This window comes from Perca fluviatilis, chromosome 3 (genome assembly GCF_010015445.1).
Source record: "Perca fluviatilis chromosome 3, GENO_Pfluv_1.0, whole genome shotgun sequence".
NCBI classification, from domain to species: domain Eukaryota; kingdom Metazoa; phylum Chordata; class Actinopteri; order Perciformes; family Percidae; genus Perca; species Perca fluviatilis.
The window spans coordinates 13,199,663-13,227,263 of record NC_053114.1 but is presented as its reverse complement, the minus strand read 5'-3'; the positions used below and the strand labels follow the sequence as shown (position 1 = coordinate 13,227,263).

The 27,601-nt window shown below is 41.8% G+C and overlaps 2 protein-coding genes and 1 long non-coding RNA gene across 3 annotated transcripts in view; 1 reads left to right on the top strand and 2 right to left on the bottom strand.

Annotated features, from left to right (window-relative positions):
- The window catches only part of ubap1lb (ubiquitin associated protein 1-like b), a 29,924-nt gene extending 10,989 nt beyond the window's left edge, over positions 1-18,935 (top strand). The window contains exons 5-7 of the mRNA XM_039795644.1: positions 3,813-4,016; positions 18,255-18,356; positions 18,475-18,935. Coding sequence (XP_039651578.1) covers positions 3,813-4,016; positions 18,255-18,356; positions 18,475-18,609 — 441 coding nt within the window. The 3' untranslated portion in view covers positions 18,610-18,935. The remainder of the gene's footprint in view (positions 1-3,812; positions 4,017-18,254; positions 18,357-18,474) is intronic.
- Positions 18,929-22,425, bottom strand: kbtbd13 (kelch repeat and BTB (POZ) domain containing 13). The gene has a single exon (XM_039795643.1). It carries the CDS (start codon positions 22,226-22,228, stop codon positions 20,741-20,743), a length of 1,488 nt encoding a protein of 495 aa, XP_039651577.1. The 5' UTR covers positions 22,229-22,425; the 3' UTR covers positions 18,929-20,740.
- Positions 22,426-25,043: 2,618 nt separating this feature from the next.
- LOC120556095 lies at positions 25,044-25,847 on the bottom strand. Its single transcript, XR_005638794.1, has 4 exons — positions 25,754-25,847; positions 25,596-25,658; positions 25,450-25,519; positions 25,044-25,372 (listed from the first exon to the last, which is right to left on the bottom strand). It is a non-coding gene; the product is annotated as an uncharacterized LOC120556095 (long non-coding RNA).
- Between the last annotated feature and the right edge of the window lie 1,754 nt (positions 25,848-27,601).

Genomic DNA, 27,601 nt, shown 5'->3' with positions numbered 1-27,601 from the left:
CCCCCATGTTAAAACGCTGCTATATAATATCTCAGCAATATTATGGTGCAGACATATGGTTTAAATGTCTCCGCAATCAGCGGAACCTCAGCTTCCGGGTCATTTTTATTGCGAGGTCATACGTCACCTACACGGCCAATAAGGAGACAGAGAAGAGTGTGTGTCATCAGCCTCTTTAAGTATAATTGGTAAACTTGCTTGTCCGTCCGTGTCGCCATTTTCTGTAGAACTAACCAGGAAATCACCTACCATCGTTTTAAATCTTGGCTGGGTTCATCTTGACTTCAAACTAGCATCTTTGGCAAAGTGGAAAACGAGGAAGAGTAAAAGCGACTTGGGCCAAAAAGCGACAGAGTGGAGATAATTCTGAGGCTGTCTGGTTTTATGCATTCGACAAAGATGAATATTGCAACAACAAAGATCCATTTGAAAACAGGTAAGTTTATTTATTTTACAAAAATGATGCATAAATGTGACGATCTTTGCCAGATGTTGCTTCTGTGCGCGACGCGTAGACTGGATTTGATGCTTGTTACCTTACATTTGTACATTTGAACAGTTTGTAAATGAGCTTCATTTACAAATAGTATAGCTGAAAAGATATGTTTTGGTCACTGTTTTATCAAACTGTTCTGTGCACATGAGACATCTTTCATAGAATTTTATTTATGTAGGCTACATACAACACATGTACACGTGCTGTATGTGGGATTCTTATCTGTAGATTTAGAGGAAGGGAGAAAAGTAGTGAGACTGAGAACAATGAATTGTCTCCTTTTGTATTTATTTGACAGATGATTGACAGCTGCCAGTGCTCAGTAATCTTCATGCTCATCTCTCCATCGCCATCCTGCCTGCACCAGGTATCCTACAGATCCCCAGCCATCAGTACCAGCTAACCTACATATCCCCAGCCATCCCCACTAGGGCCATGTAACATCTTTCCAGCAGTCACCACCTCCATCGTCTGCCCAGATTTATGTAAATATTGTACCTTTTCTGTGTTTTTCATATAGAATAAATATTTGGTTTGAAAAAGAAACCTGTAGCAACTCATTTTTCATGTGCACACATCCTATGAAGCTCGATATACAGGATGAAGTCATTATTGAGTCCCTCTATGGTGAAAGTAGAATGACAGACAACACTTCTACTTTAAAAGTCCCATGGTATGAAAATGTCACTTTATGAGGTTTAACATTAATATGAGTTCCCCAAGCCTGCTTACGGTCCCCCAGTGGCTAGAAATGGTGAAACGTGTAAACCAAGCCCTGGGTATCCTGCTCTGCCTTTGAGAAAATGAAAGCTCAGATGGGCCGATCTACAATCTTGCTCCTTCGAGGTAATAAGGAGCAAGGTTACCTCCCCTTTCTCTGCTTTGCCCGCCCGGAGGAGAATTTGGCCCACCCATGAGAAAGAGAGAGACATCATGGCTTGCAAACAAGCAAAGTGGCAGTTGGTCAAGGCCAAACCCCCACCCTCCACCCCATCTCTCCTCTTCAATAGCATTTAAAGCTACAGACACAGAAATGGCCCATCCTAAGGAAAGCTCATTGTGGGACTGGCTCTGGCTATAATTCTGCACCAAGGCTGAATTTCGGGAAAGAGACTTTAGGGGACCAATTTAGTATTAGGGGATCACTGAGGCCTATATAAAAGCTTCTAAAAAGCAGCATATCATGGGACCTTTAATATTTCATTTAAGACATAGTATCCATTTATCTACTATCTTATTTATATATTACACTAATTTATGACTTTAGTAAACTTATTTCAAGCACCAAAACAGTTGGATCACATGAGTAAAGGTAGTTAGCGTTGTACTTTATTGTGAGGTGTTTACATCCACAGTGTCTTCGTACAAGAAGTCTGAGCCTGTCAGTGGCAAAAACAGTCACTTTTAGTGGACAGCAATCGAGGGTGCACAATTGCCCCATTAGGTTAGATTGCTTTCTCACTCAATACTGGACCAATTTCAAAGACTTTTGTTCACATCAATCTATTAGACACACATGCATGGGGAAATAGGGGTCCAGGTTTAAAAAAAAAAAAAAGAAATTACCCTTTAAAACATAGGGCAGGAATAAAAGTAATAGAAACACCAAACAGTTGTTGTCTCTCTTTAGTTGTGTTCTGGTGCTGTAAATCAATCTTCTTGGCAGAGCCTGTCCCGGGACCCCTGGAGGTCTGGTCTGAGCCCTGGATGTTTACATCTGGCTCTGCTGCTGGCGAGCCCCTTATCATTATAGTTATTGTATCATTTCAAATCTATTGTGCTATATACAATGAAAAATGTTCCTGTCCTAATGATGCTGACTGAACTGTAAAAAACCGCTGTCATATTGTAAGACGGGATATGACAGCCTGAAGCTTAGGGCATTACTATACCTGTTCACACAGACAGGGACAGACACTGAGACACTGCCCGACACCAGGATTACTTTGACTGTATCTAAGTCATTCTTGAAATTCCTTAACATGGATAGTTGGTTGTATGATCCACAGTCAGTGTGTTAGCCACAGTAGATCGTGGTGGGCACGCCCCAAGTTTGGAGAAGCAGGTAGGAGGACCGACATAGAGCTAAGCCAATGCTGTGGATGGAGGCAGCAGCTAAATATATTTTAGACAACTAAAAACATCTTTTTGAACTTTATATTTAGAATATTTTCAGCACTTTACCTTGCTGTCAGACAGCCCTTTATGACGGGGACCTGAAGCCGCTATTTCTGCTCTTTTTAATACCACCAGACTCCTTTGACAGAAACAGTTTACCCTGCAGAAAGTAAAGGGCTGTCTGACAGTAGGGCTTAAGCGCTGAAAATATTCTAAATATAGCGTTCACTTCACTTCACACAACTGCTATAGATTATGAATGCCCACACCGTGTTAGCTGGAAGAGGAAATCCTAACCATGTCTTTTCAATTGACATTTCCAAAATAATTTCGGGGGTCTGAACTTTAAAAATAGCCTGTGTAAATTCTGCTCCCTAAATGCAGCCAGTTTCTAAGAGCTTCATGAGGATTAGCAGGAGAAAGTCCTTTGAAAGTGTCTTTCTCAGCCAAGCTGCTGTCAGCACTACAGGAACAATCTGAGATATGTACCACACCGGACGTTTTTGAAACTGCATACTACACTAGCAGTGTGTACTGATTTGGTCAAAATCTAGCATGCAGTATGTAAACAAAAGCTAAATCTGCAGTATGCCAAAAATTCCCGGATGTCGGACTGATTCGGAGAAAATCTCCTCGGACCAGTCTATCTCGCCTACTGTATCCCACTATGCAAAGCGCCGCAACAATCACAACAACCGCGGCTTGCTGATATGGCCAACAACTGGAAACCTTTTACAATTTTTGTCTGCTATTTCATCACTAAATTCACTTTTTTATGCAAGAAATCAATTGTGTAGAGCTCAAAGGTGGGCAGTTTTACGAAAATTGATGGCTATTGCAAATTTGCTCCGATGTTTTAGTAGTTCCACAGTCTGACGTGACAGCCAGCTAGTGCCTGCTGGGCACAGGGCTGTCCATCCTCCCAGACCCCGCTGTCAGCTGGAGCTCTCTCAAGACACTCACGGTCAAGAGGCGTTTATTACCCAGATCATTTGTTTAAATAACACAACACAAATATTGGTTATAAGATTAACGTGAACCTGTGGTTATCTGCCTTTTCTGAGTTAAAAAGCTCCACAAGCGATTGCGGGCGTAACAGCATACTGCATCTTGCTTACTGCATTCGTCTGTAGTATATAGTAGGCGATTTCGAAAACGGCCACAGTGGTGCTCACCACCTGTTTCTGTTTCCTTACAGCCTCTGGGCCCAGACTGCTGTAGTACCCCCCCTGCAGGCCTCCGCCCCCTGGGTCTCCGCTCCCATGGTTCCGACTCGTCAGCAGAGCTGCTGTCAGCTCTGAGCCCCGAGGAGAGAGAGCTGCTGGGGGCCATTACTGCCCGGGGTTACCCCCTCCGTACTGCCATCATCGCCCTGCAGAGGGCAGGCCAGAGCCAGGACCAGGTCAGTCACTGACACATACAGTACAGCAGGGATGTCGTCAGGCCTATTTTAGGGGGGCTGAAGCTACCACAAAATGTTCCTAAGCCCCCCTAAAGAACAATAACAATTCGATTTATCAATAACCGTATCCTCATTCATATTTAGACTCAACAAATTATATATATCCAGCTACAAAAAAATAGCCGAAAAGTTGGAAGTTAGACAGAAGTACAGAGAGTTGTTGTGCTATCAAGATGATGCACCGCACCGTCTTGTTGCATTGGTGTGAACTGGCAGCTTTCAGAGCGTTGCAGACCGGCGCGTTGCAAGTAACTGGAGGATTCATCTCGTCGCTACTCTTTGGTCTGAACTCGCTATGCACCCTCCCCCTCACAAACACACACACCGATACACACGCTAACGATGAAAGGAAGATTTATTACACATAGTGATACAAAGTGAAATTGTAAGTTGTTTTTAATGACCTGCTTACCTTTAGCTATGTTTTCTTCAGGTAAAGGAAAGGGGATATTTTGGTTTGCTATGGAAAACTAAAGTCTATCTAGAGTGAACGAGGGAAATACAAGAAATGGTTAACTTAGCAAGCTAATCACAACTCTTTATTTATTGCCAATAATATAGCCTATCTCTATAGTAGGCATATTCTAAAACAGGCGTCGGCAACCTTAGGCACGCCACTGCCACCATGGGCACGCGGGACCTTAACCAATTGCCCGCTGGCAATGTGTGTGCAAGAGAGTTAGTGATGTGTTGAATCATGGTTGACATGCTGAAGCACTCTCTCATCTGCATGCCAAATTACAGCGTTCACAGTTGCGCGACGTGTTATTTACGGTAGTTTGATTGACTCATATCTCTGACTGGGAACAATACAAAGAGGATTACCAATGGCTGCTGGGGCAGATGAACTAATGCTAGTCTTGTTACTGTAAGTAGGCTACATTAAAACCTTCGTGAGTTAAAAGCCAATACTTGATCAATGCAATCAATGCACTCACCTGTGTAGACCGGCATAAACCTGTAGAAAGCGATATTTCAATCTGCTCTGTCTGCTCAGTACACTCTTGTCCACCGCACTGTTTTACGCAAACACAGCTCTACTCTGCAAATAGCACATTTTTACAAAACAAGCTAAAACAAACGCTGTCGGTTTGTAGTCTGTTTATCTTAGTTTGCAGGGAATCTTGAAATTTGGACAAATTCTTATAAACTTAAGCTGCCTGAAGAAACCATCCTCTCTGCTGGAGCGGTAAATATGGACGCATTATAATACCAAAACAAATACATGTGGCTACTTAATATGCACGTGAATGACGCAATTGTTATGTTTGTGTACTTCATTCTTGATAATGATGCTGGTTGTGTTATTATTTTTGCCATAGCATCGTTTCATTGAAAATGAGGCATACAGGACCTGCTTATTCCCATGCTTATACCATTCATCATTAAAGCTGGGCTTTTCCGCTCAACTTTTCGCTTCAGGCTTTTTGACAGTGATATTTTTGTCAGCCCATTTTCCACCGATCAGGATGCTGCATACTAAAACCATGTTTCCATAATCATAATAATAATATACAATAATAATCATTACAAGGTCCTGATTATGAGAAATAAATGTTATCAAATGTTGCTATGGAATAAAATTACAGATTCCCTGGACATGGCGAGCCGAAGTCCCGCCCCTTCCGGTGGACCTCATGGGACCTAAACTCGGAAAAAATATGAACGGTAGTGAACGGCGAGAAGCAAATTATTTTTTGATCCCGTTTGAATTGAGCCATGGATTACAAATATGATGTTCGTCAATTTAAAAGATAAGTTTTCAACCAAAGAAAGTCTCAGTTACCCGTAGGTTTGTCGTAGTACCACTTAGTTTTGTGTGAAACCGCTCAGTGGACTACATCTCCCGTCTCACACAATATACCTCACCTAGCTTGATGCTTGGTTTGCTCGCTAGCTAGCTAGCTTAGCTCTGTTCCACAACACATGTAACATAATCTTAACTGCTGTGTTTTATCCAGTCAAGTGTTTTCAGCATAGAAGCAAAAGAACAAGCAAGATCCTCTGCTCATTAGAGTAATGTTAAATCCCCGTTACAATACACACAGACATCGTAACTTCAGTGAGACGTCATCCATGAAGTTTGTAGTCTTTCTAATTACGTATTTTCAAACTATTTTCAACAGTTTAACAATAAATGGAGACTTTCTTCGGTTGAAAAATAATGTTTTAAATTGACGAACATCATATTTGTAATCCATGGCTCAATTCAAACGGGATCGAAAAATAATTATTATCTCTCCATTGACCCTTGTTCCTATTTTTTCGAAAGATAGGTCCCATGGACCGAAAGTAGAAGGGCGTGACTTCGGCTCTCTATTACATTTTGATGTGATGTCATAATTAAACTTAATGTTGACATGGCACACTAATAAACAAGAAATTTTGAAAGGGGTACTTCATATCAAAAAGGTTGCCGACCCCTGTTCTAAAACAATATCAATCCCCATAGAATGTTGTTGTCACTGAAAACTAAAGTCATAGGGTCCCTGTTAATGCTATTGTACCGTTGTCTCCTCGCCCCTTCCAAAAAGTTCTCCAACGGAAAGTTCCCAGATGGATATACTGAGCAAATGCAAAGCAATCCATCTGGCGGAGTCAGGTTACAACTATGCTATAGTTAGCCAAGCAACTATAAAACTTTGAATTTACACAAATAGGCAGAATTACCTTTTGAGAAGAAAGCGGGCAACTTCGGTATCCCTTTTAAAATCCTTGCTCTTTATGAGCTCTTTCCATCTTGGAAAAGCCACTCCAATATTAACTTTGGTCTTGTTACTTTGACTGTCGCGTTGTTGTTTTAATTCTCTTTTTAACTTCCTTGGCGACTCCGTAACGTTCTAGATAGGCGCTCCATCTTCAACCGGCTTTTAAATCTGCCGGCAGTCGCTGAATAATCTTTTCCCCCTCCTTGGCATTCATCACGGCGACACTGAGTGTAAAAGCGCAAAACGCAAAGGTATGTCCCTCTTTGGCTAACGTATTTTAAAGATGGAGGCGCAACATGGTAGAATACATTCGAGCGACTCACTCGAATGTATTCTGAATGATTCTGAATGGCAGATTCTACACTTACTAGAATGCTTTGATTAGTTGGTGGAAGTAATTACACATGGATGAGCACATATTTGTGAAAGAACAAAGGGTTTTTTGCTAAGAATCAACTCAAAATTACACAATGGAGCTTTAACAGCAGAAGCATGTATGCAATTTCCACAACATAAAACATTACCCTAAGTCAATTTAAACAGCCCTTCAATATAATTGCAATATCAGAAAGGTGGATCAGTAGTGAAAGGGGCATGGATTTAAATGGAATGAATGGGACTAGATTTCTCTGTATTGTGGGTCTGGAAAAAAGCCTTTTTCAAAATTAGCTGGAAACCTCACATGAGACACATACAGTTCAAACTATCAAGAAGCATTACAGTTCTGGCTGAAGCAAAACATGCACTGGATCACAAATCACTCTACTGTACATCCTATACTGTTCTAATATTGCAATATTTAAATTACTGTGTGGAGATTAAGGGAAACACATACTAGTAGTACGCTACAGCCACTATTTATACTTCAGAAAAGAGCCATAAGAATAGTGCATAGTGTCAGATTTTGTGATCATACTAATATACTTAAGTAAAAAATGCTAAAATTCTTCGATCTGGTCGAATTTCAAACAGCTTAGGTAATGTATAAAGCTAGATATAATCTACTGTACTACCAGAAAATATTCAGAAAATGTTCTATGAAAGAGAGGGAGGCTATAATTTTAGGGGGAAATTAAATCTAAAACAAAACAAAAGTGTTCAACAACTATAAAACATGTTCTTCAATGTATCTCAATTTGTGGAGTGAAATTGTCGAAACAGTCTGCATTTGAAACTAAATCAATGTCTAAACATTATCCAGTTTAAGCAAAATTATAAAGATATGATCCTCACTAAATGCAGGGATGAAGAAGGACTTTGATCACTAGATGTACTGTATGTAGGTGTGTGTATATGTATGTATGTATATATCTTCTCTGAAAAATTGTTAAATTGCCAATATGTCTTGTTTCGTCAAACTTCAATCATCCAATCCACCAAACACCAAACGAGTCAATGGCAGAATAAGCTGTTTGGCATTGGCAGAGAAGATTTGGCAAATTTTTCATGGGCGCAACCCACATACTCAGCACTGCTGCTCATCCCACAAATGCATGTTCCTTACAAATGGGGCACCATTTGAAAGGGAACTAAACAGGCTTTCCAACAGTATAAGATTTATTGCCAAAAAGCATTACCACCTCTTTTTGAAATTTGTGTTTGTTTGATTATTTCTCTAAATAATCTACCAAACACAAATTTCCTTACTTTTTGTACTAAGTTTATATATGCACGTGTAAATGTTTATTCATTGCTCTTCAAGACAATTAAACTGCTTTTGTAAAAAAAAATGCGATAAAAGTTGCGATGTCTTTTACATGTTTGTTGCAATTAAGTTGCGGGAGACGGAGAAAGTTGCATAGTTTGTATAGTTCTTTCAAAATAAAAAGGAAACTTGTTTTGGGGAGAATAAAACTACTCTAGTTTTCTTAGTAACCTTACCAAAAAGGCTCAGGAGGCTGCAAATGTTGGTATAATATGAAAATGGCTGGTAGATTTAAGACAAAAAAATAATTTATTGAATGAATCATATTTGAACATACAGTATGTGTCAGTGGCTGGTTGATCTTTACATTGTTAGTTAATTTCCTATCCTGGCCTGGGACATATTCACACAGTTTGATAAAGTACTTATTGCACTTTAACTTATCATTGCACTTACAATAACGAGCGTAGCTGTCCTCAATTTAGGTCATCCTGTACGTCTCATCTCCGTTTTTTCCTGCATCCACCGTATGTGATTGTGTGTGTGCGCTCGTGTGTGTGCGCGCATCAGTCGTGGGGGAAACGGAGCAGCAGCCCCGCCCGCTGCAGAGAGCCGACAGGATTGAAACGGCAGCAGCTTTTAGCAACTTCATAGTGAAAAAACAGTGTACAGTAATGTTAAAATGTATACAGGTTGGCAGGACGGTCTGAAATGTTTTGCATGGTCTTTTGCTGTACGTTTTGTTGGTAAATGTGAAATGTTCGAGTTACACACGTCTCGTCTTACAAGGAAATTAATTTGGCGACGTACCTGTGACGTCAACCCGTTCTCACTCCCGCTTGGTCATTGGCTCTCAGAGTCCCATACGATGTAAAGTCTGGCAAGTAGTGACTGGGCTTGGAAGTCGGCGATAACGTGCGCAGTTATTGATTGTCGAAATTGCGGCAATTGCGAAAAACGTATAACATTTATTTGGTTGAATTTCGCACGAATGGTCAACGAAATTTGAGGTGATTGGTGTGATATGTATTCTAAATAGATTCATATTTTCCTTTTCTTTGTTGATATGTTTTTTTCAACTACTGCTGTTGCAACAGCACTGACACTGCATATTAAAGGTGACAAAGCAGTGCTGCCAACAAGTTAGGCTATTAATAACTTACAGATATATTGTCCACTCTCTCTTTTCTCTCTCTGTCTCTCTCTCACACACACAAACACACACACACTGAGCCTTTCCTCATGAATCACTGGTACATATGAAGCTCATTGTAAGTTATTCAGGAAGACTTCTATGCTTCACATTTCTCTCTCTCCCAACCTAATCAGCTGCATTGTTATAAGCGGATTGTCGGCGTGCACTCTTTCAGTTAAACTAACCAGATTTTGCCAAAATCTCTGTGAGCAATTGTGTTGCTTTCAAACTTTATATCTGTTTTACTCTTTGCTGCTATCAGTTGTCATTTGAGGCTAAATGGATGCCACCCCCCTCTAGGATATCATATGAATTGGTGTTCATTCATTATTGTACGATATCATACAAACCTGTTGATGGGTATGCGTTGACTTTGGACCGCTCCACTGCGCTCAGTCTGTCTCTGTCCTCATTCCTGACAATTGTGCTGCTCTAATTCATAAAGTTTAGTTTAGCCAGTTAGCGGGTTGGGTGGTTGACATAAATATTGACACATATTTTTGAAGGCATTGATATATATATATATATATATATATATATAACTGTAGCAACTAGCCAACTGGAGGTGGGAATGAAACTAAATGACAGTATACTAAGCCACTTTAAGCCAGTGTAAAAATAGACAGTTTCCACAGCCTGCTCTGTGTTTTCCCATAACCCCGCCTCACCTCTGCTTAGAGTAAATCCCAAAGCCACATGGCAGGGTTGATGGGTAAGAGGAGATTCTGATACATTTTAACCCCTTAAATACGTTCCACTTAACTTAAGTAGTTTTCCTCCACACCAGGGGCGATTCTAGGATCAGACCTTTAGGGGGGCTCAGCCCCTAATGAGAATGTGACACGGATACAGTGTCTGTCTGAAGTGTTAACCCTTTCCTTGACTGGGTTACAGGTGCATAGCATCGGCGACAGACACACAGGATATTAAACCTGTTTCAAGCCATTTGAACCTGTAAGTGTTTGTCCTCTGTCACTAACAGACAAGTTTGCAAACTCTAACTTGAAGCACTAAAATTTATTTAAAAAAGAAATGTATTATTATAATTTTTAGGGGGGCTTGAGCCGCCGGTCACACAGATCTGATTTTGCTGCACCGTGCATTCATCAGACCCAGGGACAGCAGTAGTGTGGCTGTGTTGTTCCATGCATTAGTCTGTCTGAGGTTAGCATCATACAGCTGCGTTCAGCTTCACAGGGCTTTGTGACTAAGGTGAACTGGTTTGTTATTGAAGAAACGTATAGACACATGATGAAGATATTTATTCTCCACAGACTTGAACTTTTATAGTAAGCCCACGATGTGACAGATTTAACATGTCGGTTGAGTATTTTACCCCAGATTTTGACATAAAGGCAGCAAATGGGGAAAGTATGCCATACACGGGTTGGGTTGAGGCAACTTTCAGATTAGTTTCAGGGGCTGCATCCAATACAGAAGTTATTGTCCCCATACTAGTAATGAAGGGTGGTCCGCTTATTCAACCAATTATTGGGTCTAATGTAATCAAGATCATTATAGACAGTGAACTGAAACAGTCCAACATTACTGCAAAGGCTTTTGTAGAGCAAGTAACTGCTGTTGTAGAGCAAGTCACTAACAAGCAAGTGGATTGGATGGAGTATGCCGTCAAGACAACAAAGGAGAGGATCGACATACCTAAACGCACGTCAGTCAGAGTTGAGTGCCATGTAAGATAAGATTCCCACATGAAGATAAAACACTTTTCTTCGAGCCTGATGTAAAACCCCGCTGGACTGAGGGACTGAAAACTGTGTGACATGCTTGTAAAAGTAAGTAAGAGCAGCAAAAAAAAACTCTATTACTGTAAATGTGCAGAATCCTACGGATCATGAAATAGTGTTTGCAGGGGAGGGAGGACTGTAATCGGGACTGTCCAGCAGGTCCAGGCAATCTGCCCTGCCGCCACCCTAGAGGGGTCCCGCCCTCCACCTCCTGCTACAACAAATCACATCAGAACTGTGAGCCAGAACGAGAGATAGTTCACAAAATGTTAAGAGAGGAGTGTGCCTCCTTTTCGAGAAGGAATGATATTGGCTGCATAGAAAAACTGCAACTTAGCATCTCCCTGAAAGAGACCAAGCCTGTAGCAAAATCATATCTCTCAGTGCCTAGGCCTCTTTATCAGGAAATGAAGGACTCCTTGAATTACCTTATCGCTCAGGGCTGGGTGGAGAAGGCTAACTCACCATACGCATCACCAGTCGTGTGTGTTCAGAAAAAAGATGGGAGTCTATGACTGTGTATCGACTTCCGTGAAGTGAACAAAAAGACTCTCCCCGATTGCCAGCCTATTCCCAGAGTACAAGAGATAACGGATGGCCTAGGAGGAAACTTCTGGTTCTCTCTTTTGGATCAAGGGAAGGCGTATCATCAGGGATTCATGGCGAAGGAGAGCAGACCCTTAACTGCTTTTGTGACACCATGGGGTATGAGTGGATAAGAATTCCCTTCGGCCTGATGAACGCTCCAGCTGCCTTTCAGCGCTGCATGGAAGAATGTTTGGAGGAGCTAAGGGATGAAATCTGTATTCCATACTTAGATGACACCCTGGTCATGTAGAGCATGTGAGGAAAGTGCTACAGCGACTACGACAGCACGGGATAAAGTTAAAACCAAGTAAGTGTGGAGTGTTCAAGTGAGAGGTCCGCTACTTAGTCTGCTGAGGGCAGCAAAATGGACCCTGCTGATACTGCGGCTGTGAGGGCCTTAAAGGAGGAAAGGACACAAACTGTAGCAGAATTGAGGACAGTTATGGGGCTACTGAGCTACTACCGACAGTACATCAGGGACTTCTCTCGTATCGCCGGCCCTCTTTACGCCCTGATGGATTTGGACCCTGGAGCAGATAATCAGAAGGATGCTAACAGGGAAGTCCCACTCTCACTCTCACAGGATGCTGAGCCTCAGCAACAGGACATTCCACAGCTGGAGCAGTACAGTGGAGAGACATTGACAGAGGGGGACACAGCGGAACAACATGAGACGATCGTTCAGGAGGAAACTTCTGGCGAGGACGCCAGCAGCGCAGTCCCCTGTTCCGAGTAAAAACAACAGTGTAAATGGAAAATACCAGCGACCAGTAAGAGAGAGAGAACCTCCAAAGTTAATGATGACCTATTTATGTTCGGAGTCCTCCGACGGCAGCACCTTGCTAAAAAACAAAAACAAACCGTCATCGTACACAAGTCACTGGTGCTTGTTGGAGGATGCCACCGCGAGCAAAAAGAAGCTGTTTTAAACGGGTAATAGAAGGCGCAAAACGGCACTGAAAAAGCGTCAATTTTAAAAGTAGAGCTCTAGAAAGTGACGCGGCCAGATGAACTTTTTCTATTTTTAGCAAAACGCCAAATGAAGACGTTGAGACGGCTAAGCTAAGTTAGTTAGGAGAAGTGCCTGCAAACCAGCGTCTATGTATATGAATCAAACTTGTTCTTATAGCTCCGCAGCAGCAGCTAGTAGGCCTACTAGTCCAGTTTGCTGCTAACAGTGACAATGAAGAGCCAGTAAGGTTACCAAGCAGCAGCTATATGAGCCCAGAACTCCAGTTTGGGCAGGTAGGGTTGATCATTGACTGAGTATTATAAGAATTAATAAGAGTGTGGTGTTGACCTGCTCTATATGAAAAATGCCCTGGAATAATTAATGATGCCAGATGATTCGGCACTACCATAATGACACTAACATGAGTTGATCAGAAAGCTTTGTAAAAAGAAGAGATTTGTCCTGAGAATTATGACAATTTATAAAATGTGATTTAGTGTCAGAAGCAGAGCCAGTAGTGTGCATTAGGGATAGCTGCTGTCAGTGTGGATGGCACATCTACTGTAGGCTGTTGTATCAGTGTGTGTGAACAAGCAAACATGATCAGATTAGCTACAATATAATCACTTTTTATGACCAAATATTACTTGTGACCCATTATGAAAGTTGTATTAACTAGGCCTATTCAAAGGAAAAAATAGATTATGGTGTCATTAGAAAGTGCAATACAATGTATCTTGTTCTTTATTTAATCTGTGATTACTTATTTGCACAGAAACAGATTCTGATATTGTTCAACATCATTGGGTTGTTGTTAAGATGTTAACTTTTCTAATAAATCTACATTGTGAGGCAACACTTGGAAATAGTGATATTTTACAAAATACACCGAATTACAAGGATGTAGAGGACAGGGCGCTATTGCAGACCTATAAGGTTTTGATTCAATTTTTTTAATATAGTCATTCGTGAAGTAAAGTGGGCCGGTCTAAGGCATGAAAATCCAGGGCTGAAAATGAGTCCCAATCCGGCCCTGCTATGCATGCAAGGGACAAGGGCATGGATGACTCCGTTACAGCACTTGGACTACCAGCCTGTAGTTGTACCAGGGAACTGACTGAGGAACTCACTTGCATGAACGCACATATTTCATACATTCATAAATGGACTGTTGGACTGAGTGTTCACACACATATACACATGGATTGACTGCTGGACATGTTGAGTGTGAAAATACACCCTTACATTCATGATACACTCATTGATGGACAAACCGAGTGCTAACATATACGCTACACAAAATCCTGGACTTTTAAATAAACTTGTATACGAATTTTGGTAAAGGGGATGTGATGACATCATATCCACTGTTTAACTGCTTTGAATATTACCTACCTGTTAGTCGAGATGTTGGGGATGACATCTGTGTTGAGGGGGAGTGTGTATCAGTGATATTTTGAATACATTGAATGGGAATACATACATAGGTTAAAAGATACTTAGAAATGTGCATAAAATTATCAGTTAAAACTGCTAAGTTAAAATGCTGTAATTCATTGCACTGCTTGGTTAAAAAAAAAAAGCTCATTCAGTTCTTTATTGAGTTAAAATGCACTATGATCTGTAGATCGGTAATTGCTCTGACCTTTTCACGTAAAAGAGGCTTAAAAGATGAATAGGAAAAAAGACGATTTGTGTTTAAAATGCTGTCTAAGATACCTATAAGACTTTGGGAAAAATGCACTTGAAATTACATTTTTCCTTAAGTTTCTATTTGTTTCCTGTTTTAAGTACTAGTTGAGTTGCTAATCTGTGTTTGATTACTAATGCCTTGTTCGGACTGTGTAGGGGAATGTCTGGCTTCCGCTCGTCCATTACAACATTGGATGTGAGCACCAGCACCCCTGAGCACCGGCACCCCTCAGGGCTGCGTCCTGAGTCCATTACTGTTCACCACGATGACCCATGACTGCCATGCAAGGTTCAGTACAAACCACATTGTAAAATATGCGGGCGACACAACAGTGGTGGGCCTCATCCAGGACAACAATAAACAGGCCTACATGGAGGAGGTGAGACAGCCTGCCGACTGGTGCATGAGAAACAACCTGCTCCTGAATGTGGACCAAACAAAGGAGATCATCGTTGACTTCAGGAGAAACCAGTACAGTCACACACCACTTCTAGTCAACAACAACACCGCCGTGGTGGAATTAGCCAGCAGCACCAAGTTCCTCGGGGTGCAGATCACAGACAGTCTGTCATGGTCCCTCAACACCACCTCTCATGTGAAGAGAGCACAGCAGCACTTCTGCACACTGCGCCGGATGAGAAGAGCACACCTTCCCCCTCCCATCCTAAACCCTTTCTTCAGAGGCACTATAGAGAGCATACCGACCAGCTGCATCTCTAGCTATGTTTCCATGCACACGTTTTTATCCGAATTAAGTGATATCGAATGAAAAATGCCTTGAAACATGAAACAATGAAACTCGATAGAATTTCATGAACATCGACTCAAAGGAAATATGTTCGGTCTCATCAGATTTGATCTTGATCGATATACGGCTTATGCGATAAACGCTGATGGAAACGTTATTTGCTGAATAAATTAATGAATTGCGATTAAGTTTTAGCTCATTTTATGGTTGCAACCCGCCACAAAACGAAGAAGAAGAAGCTTTAGTTAATTTCCGCCCAGTATTTCCGCTCTGTTTGCACACGACAGGTGTCAACAAAGACAGATGGAAGTAGATGAACGAGGAGACGAGAGACTTTTTGAATTTAATTTACAAGCAAAATATAACGGCTATTTTAGATAGCAAAAATCGAAGAAATGCCATAATTTATCAGGAACTCGCGAAGGAAATGACCAACAAAGGTTACGACAAGCCGTGGGACGTCCTCCGGAGTAAATGGAAGGCGCTCAAACAGCGATACATGTCTCAAAAGAGAGAGTTGTCTCGCAGCGGGAAAGAGGGAAAATAAAAGGCAAGTTCCACCTTTTTGATGAGCTGGATCAGATCCTCGGCCAAAGGCCCATCGTAGCTTCCTTGGCTTCTAATATTAACAACAACAACAACTACTTTTGTCTAGCAAAACTTTGTTCGCAAAGTTTGCTTGAATGTTGTGCGATTCAGTGCGAAAATGAATGGAAACACCTTAAAATGTCTCAAATCAATTCAATATACCAATTTAATCGCAAAACAGCATGTGACGTCATTACGCACAGGTTTGTATTCGCTTTAAAGCTGTTGGATGGAAACACACTTTCACCAGCTTTATTCGCATGAGTTTTTTTACCGAACTTCAGATAATTCGATTGACAAGTGGATGGAAACTTAGCATCTGTCTGGTTTGGGGACTGCAGAGCCTCAGACTGGAAGACTGTAGGGAGAGTGGTGAGGACAGCGGAAAAGATCATTGGGTCGTTACTGCCTTCCATCCAGGACCTCGCACCCAAACACTGTCGGACCTGGGCCCAAAACATCACAGACAAAATAGACCTCACCCATCCTCATAAGGACTTGTTTTCTCTGCTGCCCTCTGGCAAGAGGTTTTGCATCATCCGGTGCAGATTCTGCAAGAGCTTCTTCCCACAAGCCATCAGACTCCTGAACTCAAAATTACCCCCCTTAATAAAACTTAGTCTTTATTTACAAACGTGCAATAACAGTATCTATTATTTTAAACATGCAATAACAGTTTTTATCTGCTGCAATATTAATAATTATGCTGCTGTTAAACATTTTTTTAGTGTCATATTTTAATTCTGGGCATTTGTATTTATTTATTTTATTCATTTCATTTTTTTAACTTTTGTTTTAGTTTAAGCAGTATTTATGAGCAAGTGGAACAACATTTTGTTCCAATGTGCACTCTTGTATGTACAGGTGATGTGATTTATAGACATGCATCATCTTCAACTCTTAAATCTCTGGACTCAGTCCATCACTCTGCCTTGAGATTCATAACTCGCCATGTCGGTACACCTCTTTCTTTGTGTGGCTTCTTTTCTGTGTATTTGTTTTCTTTTTTGTCTTCACAATTGACCCAATGTGAGGGCCGCCCCTTGATGGTCTCTTGAGTATAAATAAAGGTTGAATGAATGAATGCTACAACAGTGAACTCATGTTTTTTATGTTAATGGTTGAGTGATAATCAGATAATATAATAGTATGACAGTCACAGGGGACATTTTTCTGCATGAGAACTTTTAAATATTTGATAAATTTGATACCACCATAGTAGGACTGATAACGAATAATAATGAGTCAGCCTACAGGGAGGAGATTCAGCATTTTACAAAATGGTGTTCTCACAATAACCTGGACTTAAACACCACAAAAACTAAGGAGGTAATTGTGGATTTCAGAAGATGCAAGCGCACCGAGAACTCTGCCCTCTATGTTCACGAGGAGAAGGTAGAGAGCGTGGAGAGCTTCCAGTACCTCGGTGTGCACCTCTCAGCTGACCTCACCTGGACCACACACATCTCCCATCAGGTGGGGGAGGCCCAACAGAGGCTTTACTTCCTCAGAAAGCTGAGGCATGCTCACCTCCCTCAACACCTGCTGACCAACTTCTATCGGTCACCAATAGAGAGCCTCCTAACTTACTGCTGCACTGTGTGGTTCTCCAGCTACACAGAGGAGAACAGGAAGGACCTGCAGCGGGTGGTGAAGGCAGCAGAGCATGTCATCGGGACAACACTACCCCCCCTCAGAGACATATACACTGGCCGACTCCAAAAGAAAGCCAGCTGTATCATAAAGGACCCCACTCACCCTGGACATCACATGTTCTCCCCCCTGCCCTCTGGAAAAAAAGATACAGGACAATCAGATCCAGAACCAACAGACTAAAAAACTGCTTTTTCCCCCAGGCAATCAAAAGCACAAACCCTTCTCTCCACCTCCTTTCTCTATAAAGACCTGTCTGCAATAAACCCCAAAACTGGAAGTGCAATAACGTTATGTATATACTGTATGTGCCACCTCATCGTGTTTATTTATCTTGATTGTTATATTTTACTATTTAAATTTTGTATTTTGTTATTTTATATTTTACTATTTAAATGTTTTATTTCTGTTTGTCTGTGATTTAACTGTCATATTGAGAGCTGCAAAACTGTGTTTCGTTGTTGAAAACAATGACAATAAAGATCTATTCTATTCTAAACTGAGAGGACATTTTCCTGATTATACCATATAATCCATTGCGGGACATTTCCTTTTTTACTTAAATGACAACATTGATTCTTTTCCTTTTGGATTCTGAGCCTATTTGACCCACATGGTGTTGCTGTGTCCTACATGAATGGATGTTTCTGTGTGTGTTTGCAGGTCTTGAGCTACCTGGTGGCATGTGACCATCTCTGTCAGCTGGGTTATGACATGGCTCTGGTAGAAGAGGCTCTGGAGATGTTTCAAAACTGTGAAACAAAGGTAAGACATGCAGTCTTTCTTCTTCATAGAGACAACCATACTTTACACTTTTCCTTTGATACAGTCACTTTTATTGATACAATTGTATAAAAAAACACAATGGTGTGTTTCTCTTGAGGCAAAGGAGTTCCTTCATCTGCTGAGTCAGTTCAATGAGATGGGCTTCCAGCAGAACGCCATCAAAGAAGTGCTGCTGGTGCATGAAAACCACAGAGAGCGTGCACTGGAGGAGCTGATGATGCGTGTGGCGTGATCAGCACACACACACACGCACGCACACACACAGAACTAACGTGTTATTTACTATAGGAGAATATGAACAGCCCATTGATAAGGCACAGAGAGAGAGTAAACACATTAATATTATTAGAGCTGGAGATGGACGTGGCCTTCACTCAGGGAAAGTATTTTGTTGATATATTACATTATATGGATGATGATGATGATGATGATGTGCCATAGTGCACAGTTTGGTTCCTCTTTGATAACAATGTCTGAAAGTGGCTGAACTTGTGTGATCTGTGTATCTGAGTAGTTGTAATTGTGACAGATTTATTAAACAAGTGTCATGAAAATCCACCACGGCAGTGTTTTTCTTTAATTATCATTCATGGGACAGCTTGAATGCTATTTGCAGCTTTCTGTTTTGTCCTCCTCTGTGTTCTGGTCTTATGTAACCTCCTCCCCTGGGATGAACCCGTCTGGGAAACCTATCCAAGGTTTCCTGAGAAAAACAGGAGCAGTGTCCATCAGGAATCTAGTTCCCACAAACAGAAAGCTTCCATAAACATCAACATATTCTTATATACTCTTTAACATCACCCAAACTGATCCGCTGGTTTTTAAAGGATTATTCCACTTTATCACAAGTTGGCTGCTATTTTTTTGTTGTTTTGTCCATCATTTTCTTTTAGTTACCAAATCATTGCTGCAGCTAATTGCTGGGACATCTTCGTAGGAATATCTGAGTTTACAGAACTAAGATATCTGAGATATCTGAGTCAAACTTCACATTTTACTGTCAGTTAGAGACTTTGTTACAAAAATAGAACGGTATAGCAACAGACAAAAAAATACCATCATTTAGTAAAACATACAATATCTATATAATTATGTTTGTCTTGTTTCTATTAGTGGTGGTAGCTGACTAGATAGCGAGTAAGCAAGTTAACATTAGCCAGCAACACAATATCACAATATATTTTACATGTCTGTGTCCTCTCTCAGATGTTTTCAGCAACAGGGGGGAAAGTGGTTTGTTGTAACGTTACTCCCTACTGCTGCGAGACTTACTTCATGCTGGGAAGGGGGGTGGAGGGTCTGATATGGTCTGTTTCCTGACGGATCATTAAACTATTATTGCTTCACAGTTGTTAGAGTAACTAGATGGGTCAGGTTACATGACACCTGACAGGCGACCAAACGGCATGCTCTGTCATTGGTTAAAATGACAGATTTCTCTGGGTTTGAACATTGTTGGAAACATTTGGGATAATGTAAGTACACAACTCAATATATGCACAACATATAGGATATAGGTATAGTCGTTAGGTAGGTCAACAGGTATAGAAATATTACATATCATATCTTTAAATGACAGCTCGTTAGAGGTGGTTTGAGGCCGCTTCGCACTCGTGTGTATGTGTGAGCATGTCTGGGTGCATGGTAGTAGAGTGGAAACATGAAAACATGGAACAGTGATTATTGATTTGGACATTCCCTCAATAAGCAATAATATAAAAAATAAATTTGATACTGAAGTAGTGACACAGAGCTCTAAAGAGTTGTAAGACCGATGCACTGATTTTTCACATGGTTAAAGTGTGTGGGGGGTTCTAAGGTAATAACTTTGAAAGTATGTGATGGCTCTGATGCCCAGGTGCTGCGCCTATTTGTCTGGGTCGCTATGAATGTAGTTAAGGAAATACTTTGATGATTTTAAAACAGCTCTGTGTCATCTGAGTGTGGACAGTATGTGCAGATGAAAGTTTTTTTGCTTCTCGTTTTGCATCATCCAGCGGACCTCCAGTGTTCTGCCCTGCTCCACGGAGAACTCCATGCGCTTGTGCCACGGTGGAAACCCAAAAACCGTTCATCGGCACACACTGCCCACACTCAGATGACACAGAGCTGGATCAGTATCTCTAACTCTTCAAAAGTTCTTTACATTTTCATGCCAAAAACACATTCCAGACAATGTCCTGGCTGTGCGTCTCCTCTGCCATTGTCGTCTGGTGTGTGGTGCAGGTGCACTGCGCAGACACCAAGTCCATTTTAAAGACAGTAACTGTATTCAGAATACCACCAATTTAAACTGTAATGGAATACAGTTACTCATAATTCGTATTTTAAATACGTAATGTCGTTCCTTTTTTCAGCAGCTCTTACAGGTTATCAGAGCATTGTGGGGAGAATGTGGGACAGTCTCTGAGGTTTTTGTCCTGAGTCAGATCTGTAAAATTTCCTATAGGGGAGACAGTGGCTTTAGGCAGCCTCATCAGAAATGTATATATGGATCCAATCCTGCCAAAACCGCTCATCTCACGCTTTACTCTCCATTGGTAATCCTCTACAGTATACTCTGTGGTCACCTGACGGCTGAGTGTGAACACAGAATCTCCTCTGACCACAGCAGTGAGCAGAGAGCCTTTACTGTTCCCGTACTGGCCACACACAGCCGTCCACTGGCCTGAACTTAGGTTGTAGCAGTCCATCACACACAGTAAGAAGTCATCACAGGGCCCATTGCGCATCACATACAGATTGTCCTTATGGGCTACCATATAAAGACCATAGCTGTGCGTACGGATGAGCGTGGTGACCAGAAGCCACTGGTCCCGTTTAGACACATACTCGTGTATATCTGTGGCCCCCTTACCTTTCCAGAGACAGATAAAGATCCTGTTCATGGCTACAGCCGACACCACTGAGGCTGCAGGGGATGGAAGGGGGGAGACAAAACCCCAGCTTCCATTAGACACCCTGTATCTCTCCACAGACGACAGGGCCTTCCTGTTGTACTCACCTCCGAGAGCGTAGAGGCAGCCCTTGTAACCTATCAGAGTGAAGTTGTAGCGCAGCTGCAGGGAGCCACAGATGGTGGACCATGTGTTGGCTGCAGGGTTGTAACAGAAACCCGTCTCTACTACCTTCTTGCTTACATCATACACTCCTCCGATGATGTAAAGGTTGTTGTCCAGGACGGCCACGCCTGCCATGGTGGTGCTGGTGCTGGCAGGTAGATGTGTCAGGAACTTCCACTGTCCACTGTCTTCGTCCAGGTAGCAGACGCTCCTCTGGACGTCCTGCAGCAGCTCAGTGGTTGGCGAGTGGCTGCACACTGCCATGTAGCTGCTCGGGAGAAGGGACTCTATGTACTCTAGCAGCTTGCTGGGTAAGGTGTGAACATCCTCCTTCAAGTCAGTGTACATATCTCTGATGAATAAGGCGGAACTGTGGGAGAGCTCCCACACCCCGTAGGTGGCAGCTGTGTGGTACATGAGTAGGCAGTTTTCAGAATTGACGGTATTGATCAAGTGCTCGGTGAGAGCCGGCACCTGCAGAAAAGCCGTACACTGGATGGCTTCCACGATCTCGTCGCTGCTCAGCACAGGTTGCTCCCCGCCCAGGACCCGCAGCAGGACCACAAAGCCCAGAAGCCCTACACACTGCAGCTGGATCTCTCCCTGTTGGCACTCTCTCATCCCTGACTGGAACAATGCTCTGAAGTACTCACAGTTCTCAGCTAAAAGGCTTTTCTCTACAATGAACAAGCAGTCGTCAATGTTGACCCTCAGGCTTTCCGCTGACTTCCAGTGTCCCGGCTGTGGACAGCTGTTGGACTCCATCATTTCCCTGCTGAGGATCTTCATGACATCCCAGCTGAACTGTTCACTCACAACAAGAAAGCTATGACTCAGATCGGAATACTGCACATCGGGGTGTTTCACCACATACTGCCTGTGAGACAGCTCCTGTCTAGAGCTGATGCTAGTTGACAGCACAGCTCTGAGAACACACTCTATACATAGTAGGCGGACGTGTGACACAGTTCAAATACATTATGATGACATGCAGCCAGAGGAGAAAGAGGAGCCGGATAATGGCAGGGAGCTGTAAATGTGCTGAGGATTCATATCGCTCTTTGTTTGTGGAGCAGCTGAAGATTTGTCCTTGAGTGGCAGGAACAGTCAAAGTGTAACAATAGTTGTTTCCCTAGGTCACAAAGTGTTCGTGCCACTATTTCAACACTCATTGAAAGGTTGAGTGCAGGATATGCAGGCCTAACCTTAACCCTAAAAAAATAAATAATAATAATACGCTTTATTTATAGAGCACTTTTTAATATCCAAGTTACAAAGTGCTTTACAAAGGCAGCAAAATAAAACAGACAAGTCATTAAAACATCAGGTCAAACAAGATAATAACAATTTGGTGTATAAAAAGTAATGAAGTTTAGGAAAAAGTAAGAATGGGGATCTAAAAAAAAAATGTCTCTAAAAAATGTTTGTTTTCCCACTCACATAAAATCAGGGAAGCTCACCTGGTAGAGCGCGCGCCCATAAACAGCTCAGTCCTCGACACAGCGGCCGCAGGTTCAGTTCCGACCTGCGGCTCTTTGCTGCATGTCAAACCCCCTCTCTCTCCTCTTTCAAGTCTAAATCTGCCCTGTCCAAAATAAAAGGCCTAAAATTTCACCAAAAAAAGTGATCAGTAAAATCTTAAATTAAGTTAAATGTGCTTTCACGCATTTTTTTAGGCTACAACATTTTTTGTCACATACAGCAAACATCTCCTCACTATCCCCCTAGCTGCCTGTCCCCTGAACACACTGTAAAAAAATGCAGTCTCTGTAGACAGCCCAGGCTCCACAAATGGCAACAAAAACAAACTGCGCCAACCTGGGGGGCTGTTTCACAAAAGCAGAATTTATAAATCCAGGATAACCGATAAAGTGAGGCTTGACCTAGTCTAATCTGTGCATCCTGGCTAGGTGCGTTTCAGTTAAGAGCAGTAGTTCATAAATGTATATTTTTAGACTATCATTCAGTCGGTCTGCCATTATCTGCCACGCCTTTTCTAGAGTTTCCTTCTTTACATATGATATGCTTTGCTCCCTCGTATATATGGACATAGAAAAGAAAGACACTGAAGAAATTGGACTCTAAAATCTAGAAACTATAAAGATAATTAAGTGATAAATTCCATGCACACTGTAAACATGAATGTAACTATTATAAATATTCATCAGTTATTTCCCCCCAGCAAAATATAAGGTCAAAAACCACTGAGGTGTCCCGTCCCTGTTGTAACATGAATGAACAGTACCCTACAACGCTAGATAGTTACTGGTCCAGTGAACTAAGTCTATAATTTGAGAGGATTGTACAATTAGGATATGTTGTTAAAATTGTACAATCCTCCAAAATTATAATCCCAGTTTACTGGACAACACAAATTGTGTGCAAAGAATGCCAAATACAATGCACATGGAAGTGGAACAAACGTCATCCTTAATAAAAAAAAAAAAATGTAATCACTGGTCGGGACCAGGTTAGCTGTACAGAATAAATCTCCATGGTAACTTAGGTGCCTCTGCTTTTGTGAAACCGAGTCAAGGCTAAATTGAGCCAGGATAACGGGTAAATCCTGGCTTAATCCCTTATCTTGGTTTTGTGAAATAGCCCTCTGCACCACGAAACATAACAAACAGTGTTCCAGACAATAACCGACAAGATTTGGGGGTGGGGGTTGGGGGGTTAGTGCGTGTGCACATGAGGGGGAAGTGTGGGGAGTGGAGGAGAGAGAAGCGTGAAGAGGGAAGTTAGCTAGAGGAGAGCTGTCCTAGACAACGACTAACGTTAGAGGAGGGATGGGCGAGCTAGCCTCCGTTTTGTTTGACAATACTTAGAAGTGACGTCACCCAACATCGCTTAGAGCACCTTTAAGTTATTCTAAAACATACGGGAACCAGCACCTTTAAAAAGGGTAACTACCGGGTTTTTTTTCCAACCTGAACCCTCCCAAACACATGGGAGCCAGTGTAAAGAGGCTGTGGCAAAGCGAATGGGTTTGATGACACTCTGAGATTTTAAGATTTCCGACAACGCCACTTGGGATAGGCCCAAGACCTTTAAAGCACACAGGTTCGTTCCACTCAATGGGCAAAAACACGTGGTTCCCAGATTACAAAAATAGTTTATTCAATAAAACTGTATAGATATAAAATATAGCATTGATCACAAATAAGAAAAAGGAAAGAAACCTAATCAGGGGCTGAGGCCTACTGGTGGGAAGGGCAGGTGAAGGGGAAGAAGAACTAATAAAACTAAATTAAAGAAAAAAAAGGGTTCACCCAGACACACAGTGAGATCACCAAATCCAAGTTAACACGGCACACGAGAAGGAAGACCACCACCACCCACGTCACCAGCACCACCACCAGCCTACAGCCACTGGAAAGGACAAACAAAAAGGAGGTTACAACAAAATTAATCTCAAAAATGTACAACAAAACAGGAGATAATTCACAAAATCAGGTTAACCAAAACAATAAGATAAACAAAAACAGTTTACTTGATCAAAATAATAAAATAAAAAAACAAAACAATAATACAAACTAAATGATTAATTCCTCAGTCAATTAAAATTAAAGGAATAAACAAGTTAAAAGTCTGGTGTTGGCAATTCACCATGCGCACCAAAAGCCAGCAACAACAGTGCCAAGCAGTAGCGACACGCTGTGTAGTTCGCTGCAAAAACAAAGCTGTGCAGCTAGCAGCCGAGGCACAGCAGCAGACAAGGCTCTGTAGGCAAAGCTATACATTCAGCAGCAGAGAGTAGACTGTGTAGTTAGCAGCAGAGAAAGCTGTACAATTAGCAGCATTTAGCAGTGGAGACAAAAGCAGACCAAGCAGCATTTAGCAGTGGAGACAAAACAGCAGTGGCCCCAATCAGCTGGTGGTGGAATCACATCAATCACCACCGGTAGACTTCGGCCAGCTGATGAGCATTCCCTGTCAATAAACATAAAATTAGCATGGCTAAGCTACATTAATCAAGGTTTTTGGGGGCTAAATTTAAGGTAGCATACCTGTTTTCAAAGTCAAACCTGCACAGCGAGAGGGAGGGAGAGAAAGACCCACACGACAGCAGACATCTACCTGTGACCACACTAGTATTAGCTACAGGATAGCACTCGGTTTAACACACGGAGAGAGAGAGAGACTGAACACTTACCACTGCTCAAGAGAACCAGGAAATAAAAATGGAGAACGCCACACGGAGCACTCGGTCGCTGCTCTGCAGTGAAAACACACAGGCTTTAAACATAAGGACATAATGATAAAAAAAGGCTGAAACAAAGCAATAGCCGCAGCAGTAGCGCGGTGCATTACCTGCACAGACAGACACCTGACCCGGAAATGATGCAGCAGTGGGAGCGCGAGAAGGAAGGCCGCACTTATATACTGCCGCCCTAGTGGTCAGCAGGCGCAACAAGACAACTTTATTTCTATACTGCTACAAGGCCTTTGCAGTTCTTTGCAGTTTGGAGATGATCAATAGAATTTTGGCTCAGTAAAGTAAAGAGGCTGTTGCAATAGTCCAGGCATGATGAGATTTGAACATCAACAACTTCTCAGTCCCTCTCCCCGTTCCGCTCAAACCCAAACGGTCCCCTAAGCCCCTCCTCCCACAAGAGAGAGCTGTGCACGATAGAGCACATGTGAAGAGGGGGGAAGGGGAGGAAACCTATCTGCAGCTCGTGCGCGGGGAAGGGGGAGGGGAGGACTCTATGAAATGTGCGTGCATGAGCAGTGATTGACACGCAGTTAGACGTTTTCTAAAATGTTTGATATAAAAGGAAACTCCAGCCCAGCTTTTTTTTTGTGGACACAACCACTTGACAAGGAACTGTTAAAAGCAGAAAGCAAACAGGGCCCGACACATTCCATAACTTTTAGTAAACGTTTTGGTATTACATCAAGAGGCTGGAAGACACACTTATACCTGATACTATTCCCCATCCCATATTTTACAAAATATTGGCTGATAATAATCATTGGCAGATCAATCAGACAAGGTAATAGAATGTATTAAAACTGGTTTAAACTATGTTGTAAAGGATATCAGATTAGCATCAGGCATAGTAGAGGCTGTAATTGACTCAACTTTATTAGGAAATTAGATAAAAACATTTCACACTCAGCTGGGGCACAAGAAGGGGCTGAGCAACAGTCTTAGTAAAAGTTAAAGCTATAGTGCATAGTTTCTGTCGTCCCCATGAGGAATTCTACAACAAAACTGTTGGCGCGTCCACATGATACAAGCCTTCCATGATTGCGCACAACCGCCCCTCCTCCACACAGTTGCTAGTAACCAAGGTGGCCACGGAGGATTAAAAAAACATGGACTCATCAGAGGAGGTAATAATCTTCACTCAAGTTTGTGCTTAGGAAAGTCACCGGATGACATAATCTAATGAACATAGCCATACTGAGAGAGTTGTGTGGCGCTGATAGTCTTAATTAGCTAAGTATCAACTTATTTGGCAATGGCTTGAATGTAACAGAGGGTCATTAATATCAAAAAGTTACGCACTAAAGCTTTAAGGGTTATTTTAATGGGCAGAAATAATTTCTGAAATGTATTGTGCTCTTGCACCCTTAATCATATTGATACACTGTAATAATTGCTCCTATATAATATTATAATGTGCTTAGAGATAATATTTTTTCCATCTGCACTCTACTTTCCTACATTCTCTTTTACAGCCGTGAACACGGTTGCTTTCTCCTTGAGCATTTAGACCTAACCTGAAGAGGTGCAATAATGTTTTGTGAAGCCAAAGCTGAAGCTCCTTAAAGCTGTGTTATATCTAACTTCCATCAGGGGGCAACTTCACTGGCTCCAAAAAGAAGTCTATGAGAAAATTAATCTACTTATCACTTGATTTATTACCTCATTAAGTAAACATTTTCATAATGAGTTTATCTCAATAGCTAGTTTTAAGTCTTCTTCAACACAGCATGATGTTCATTCAGTAAATGATGGTCCCATTTATTTTAAAATAGACGATAAAGCAGGGGATGCTTTAGGACCTGTCAATCAGGACAGAGGCTTAGCAATACTAATGCTAATGCTAATGCTAACCATGACATATACCTTATACTTATACACAGGCCTGAAATACACACACATACATCACTAATGGAGAGAGTGATCAGAGTGAGGGGGCTGCGGCC

Coding starts and splice junctions, on each gene's coding strand:
- kbtbd13 (XM_039795643.1), bottom strand. CDS start 22,228: ATGAAGATCCTCAGCAGGGAAATGATGGAGTCCAACAGCTGTCCACAG.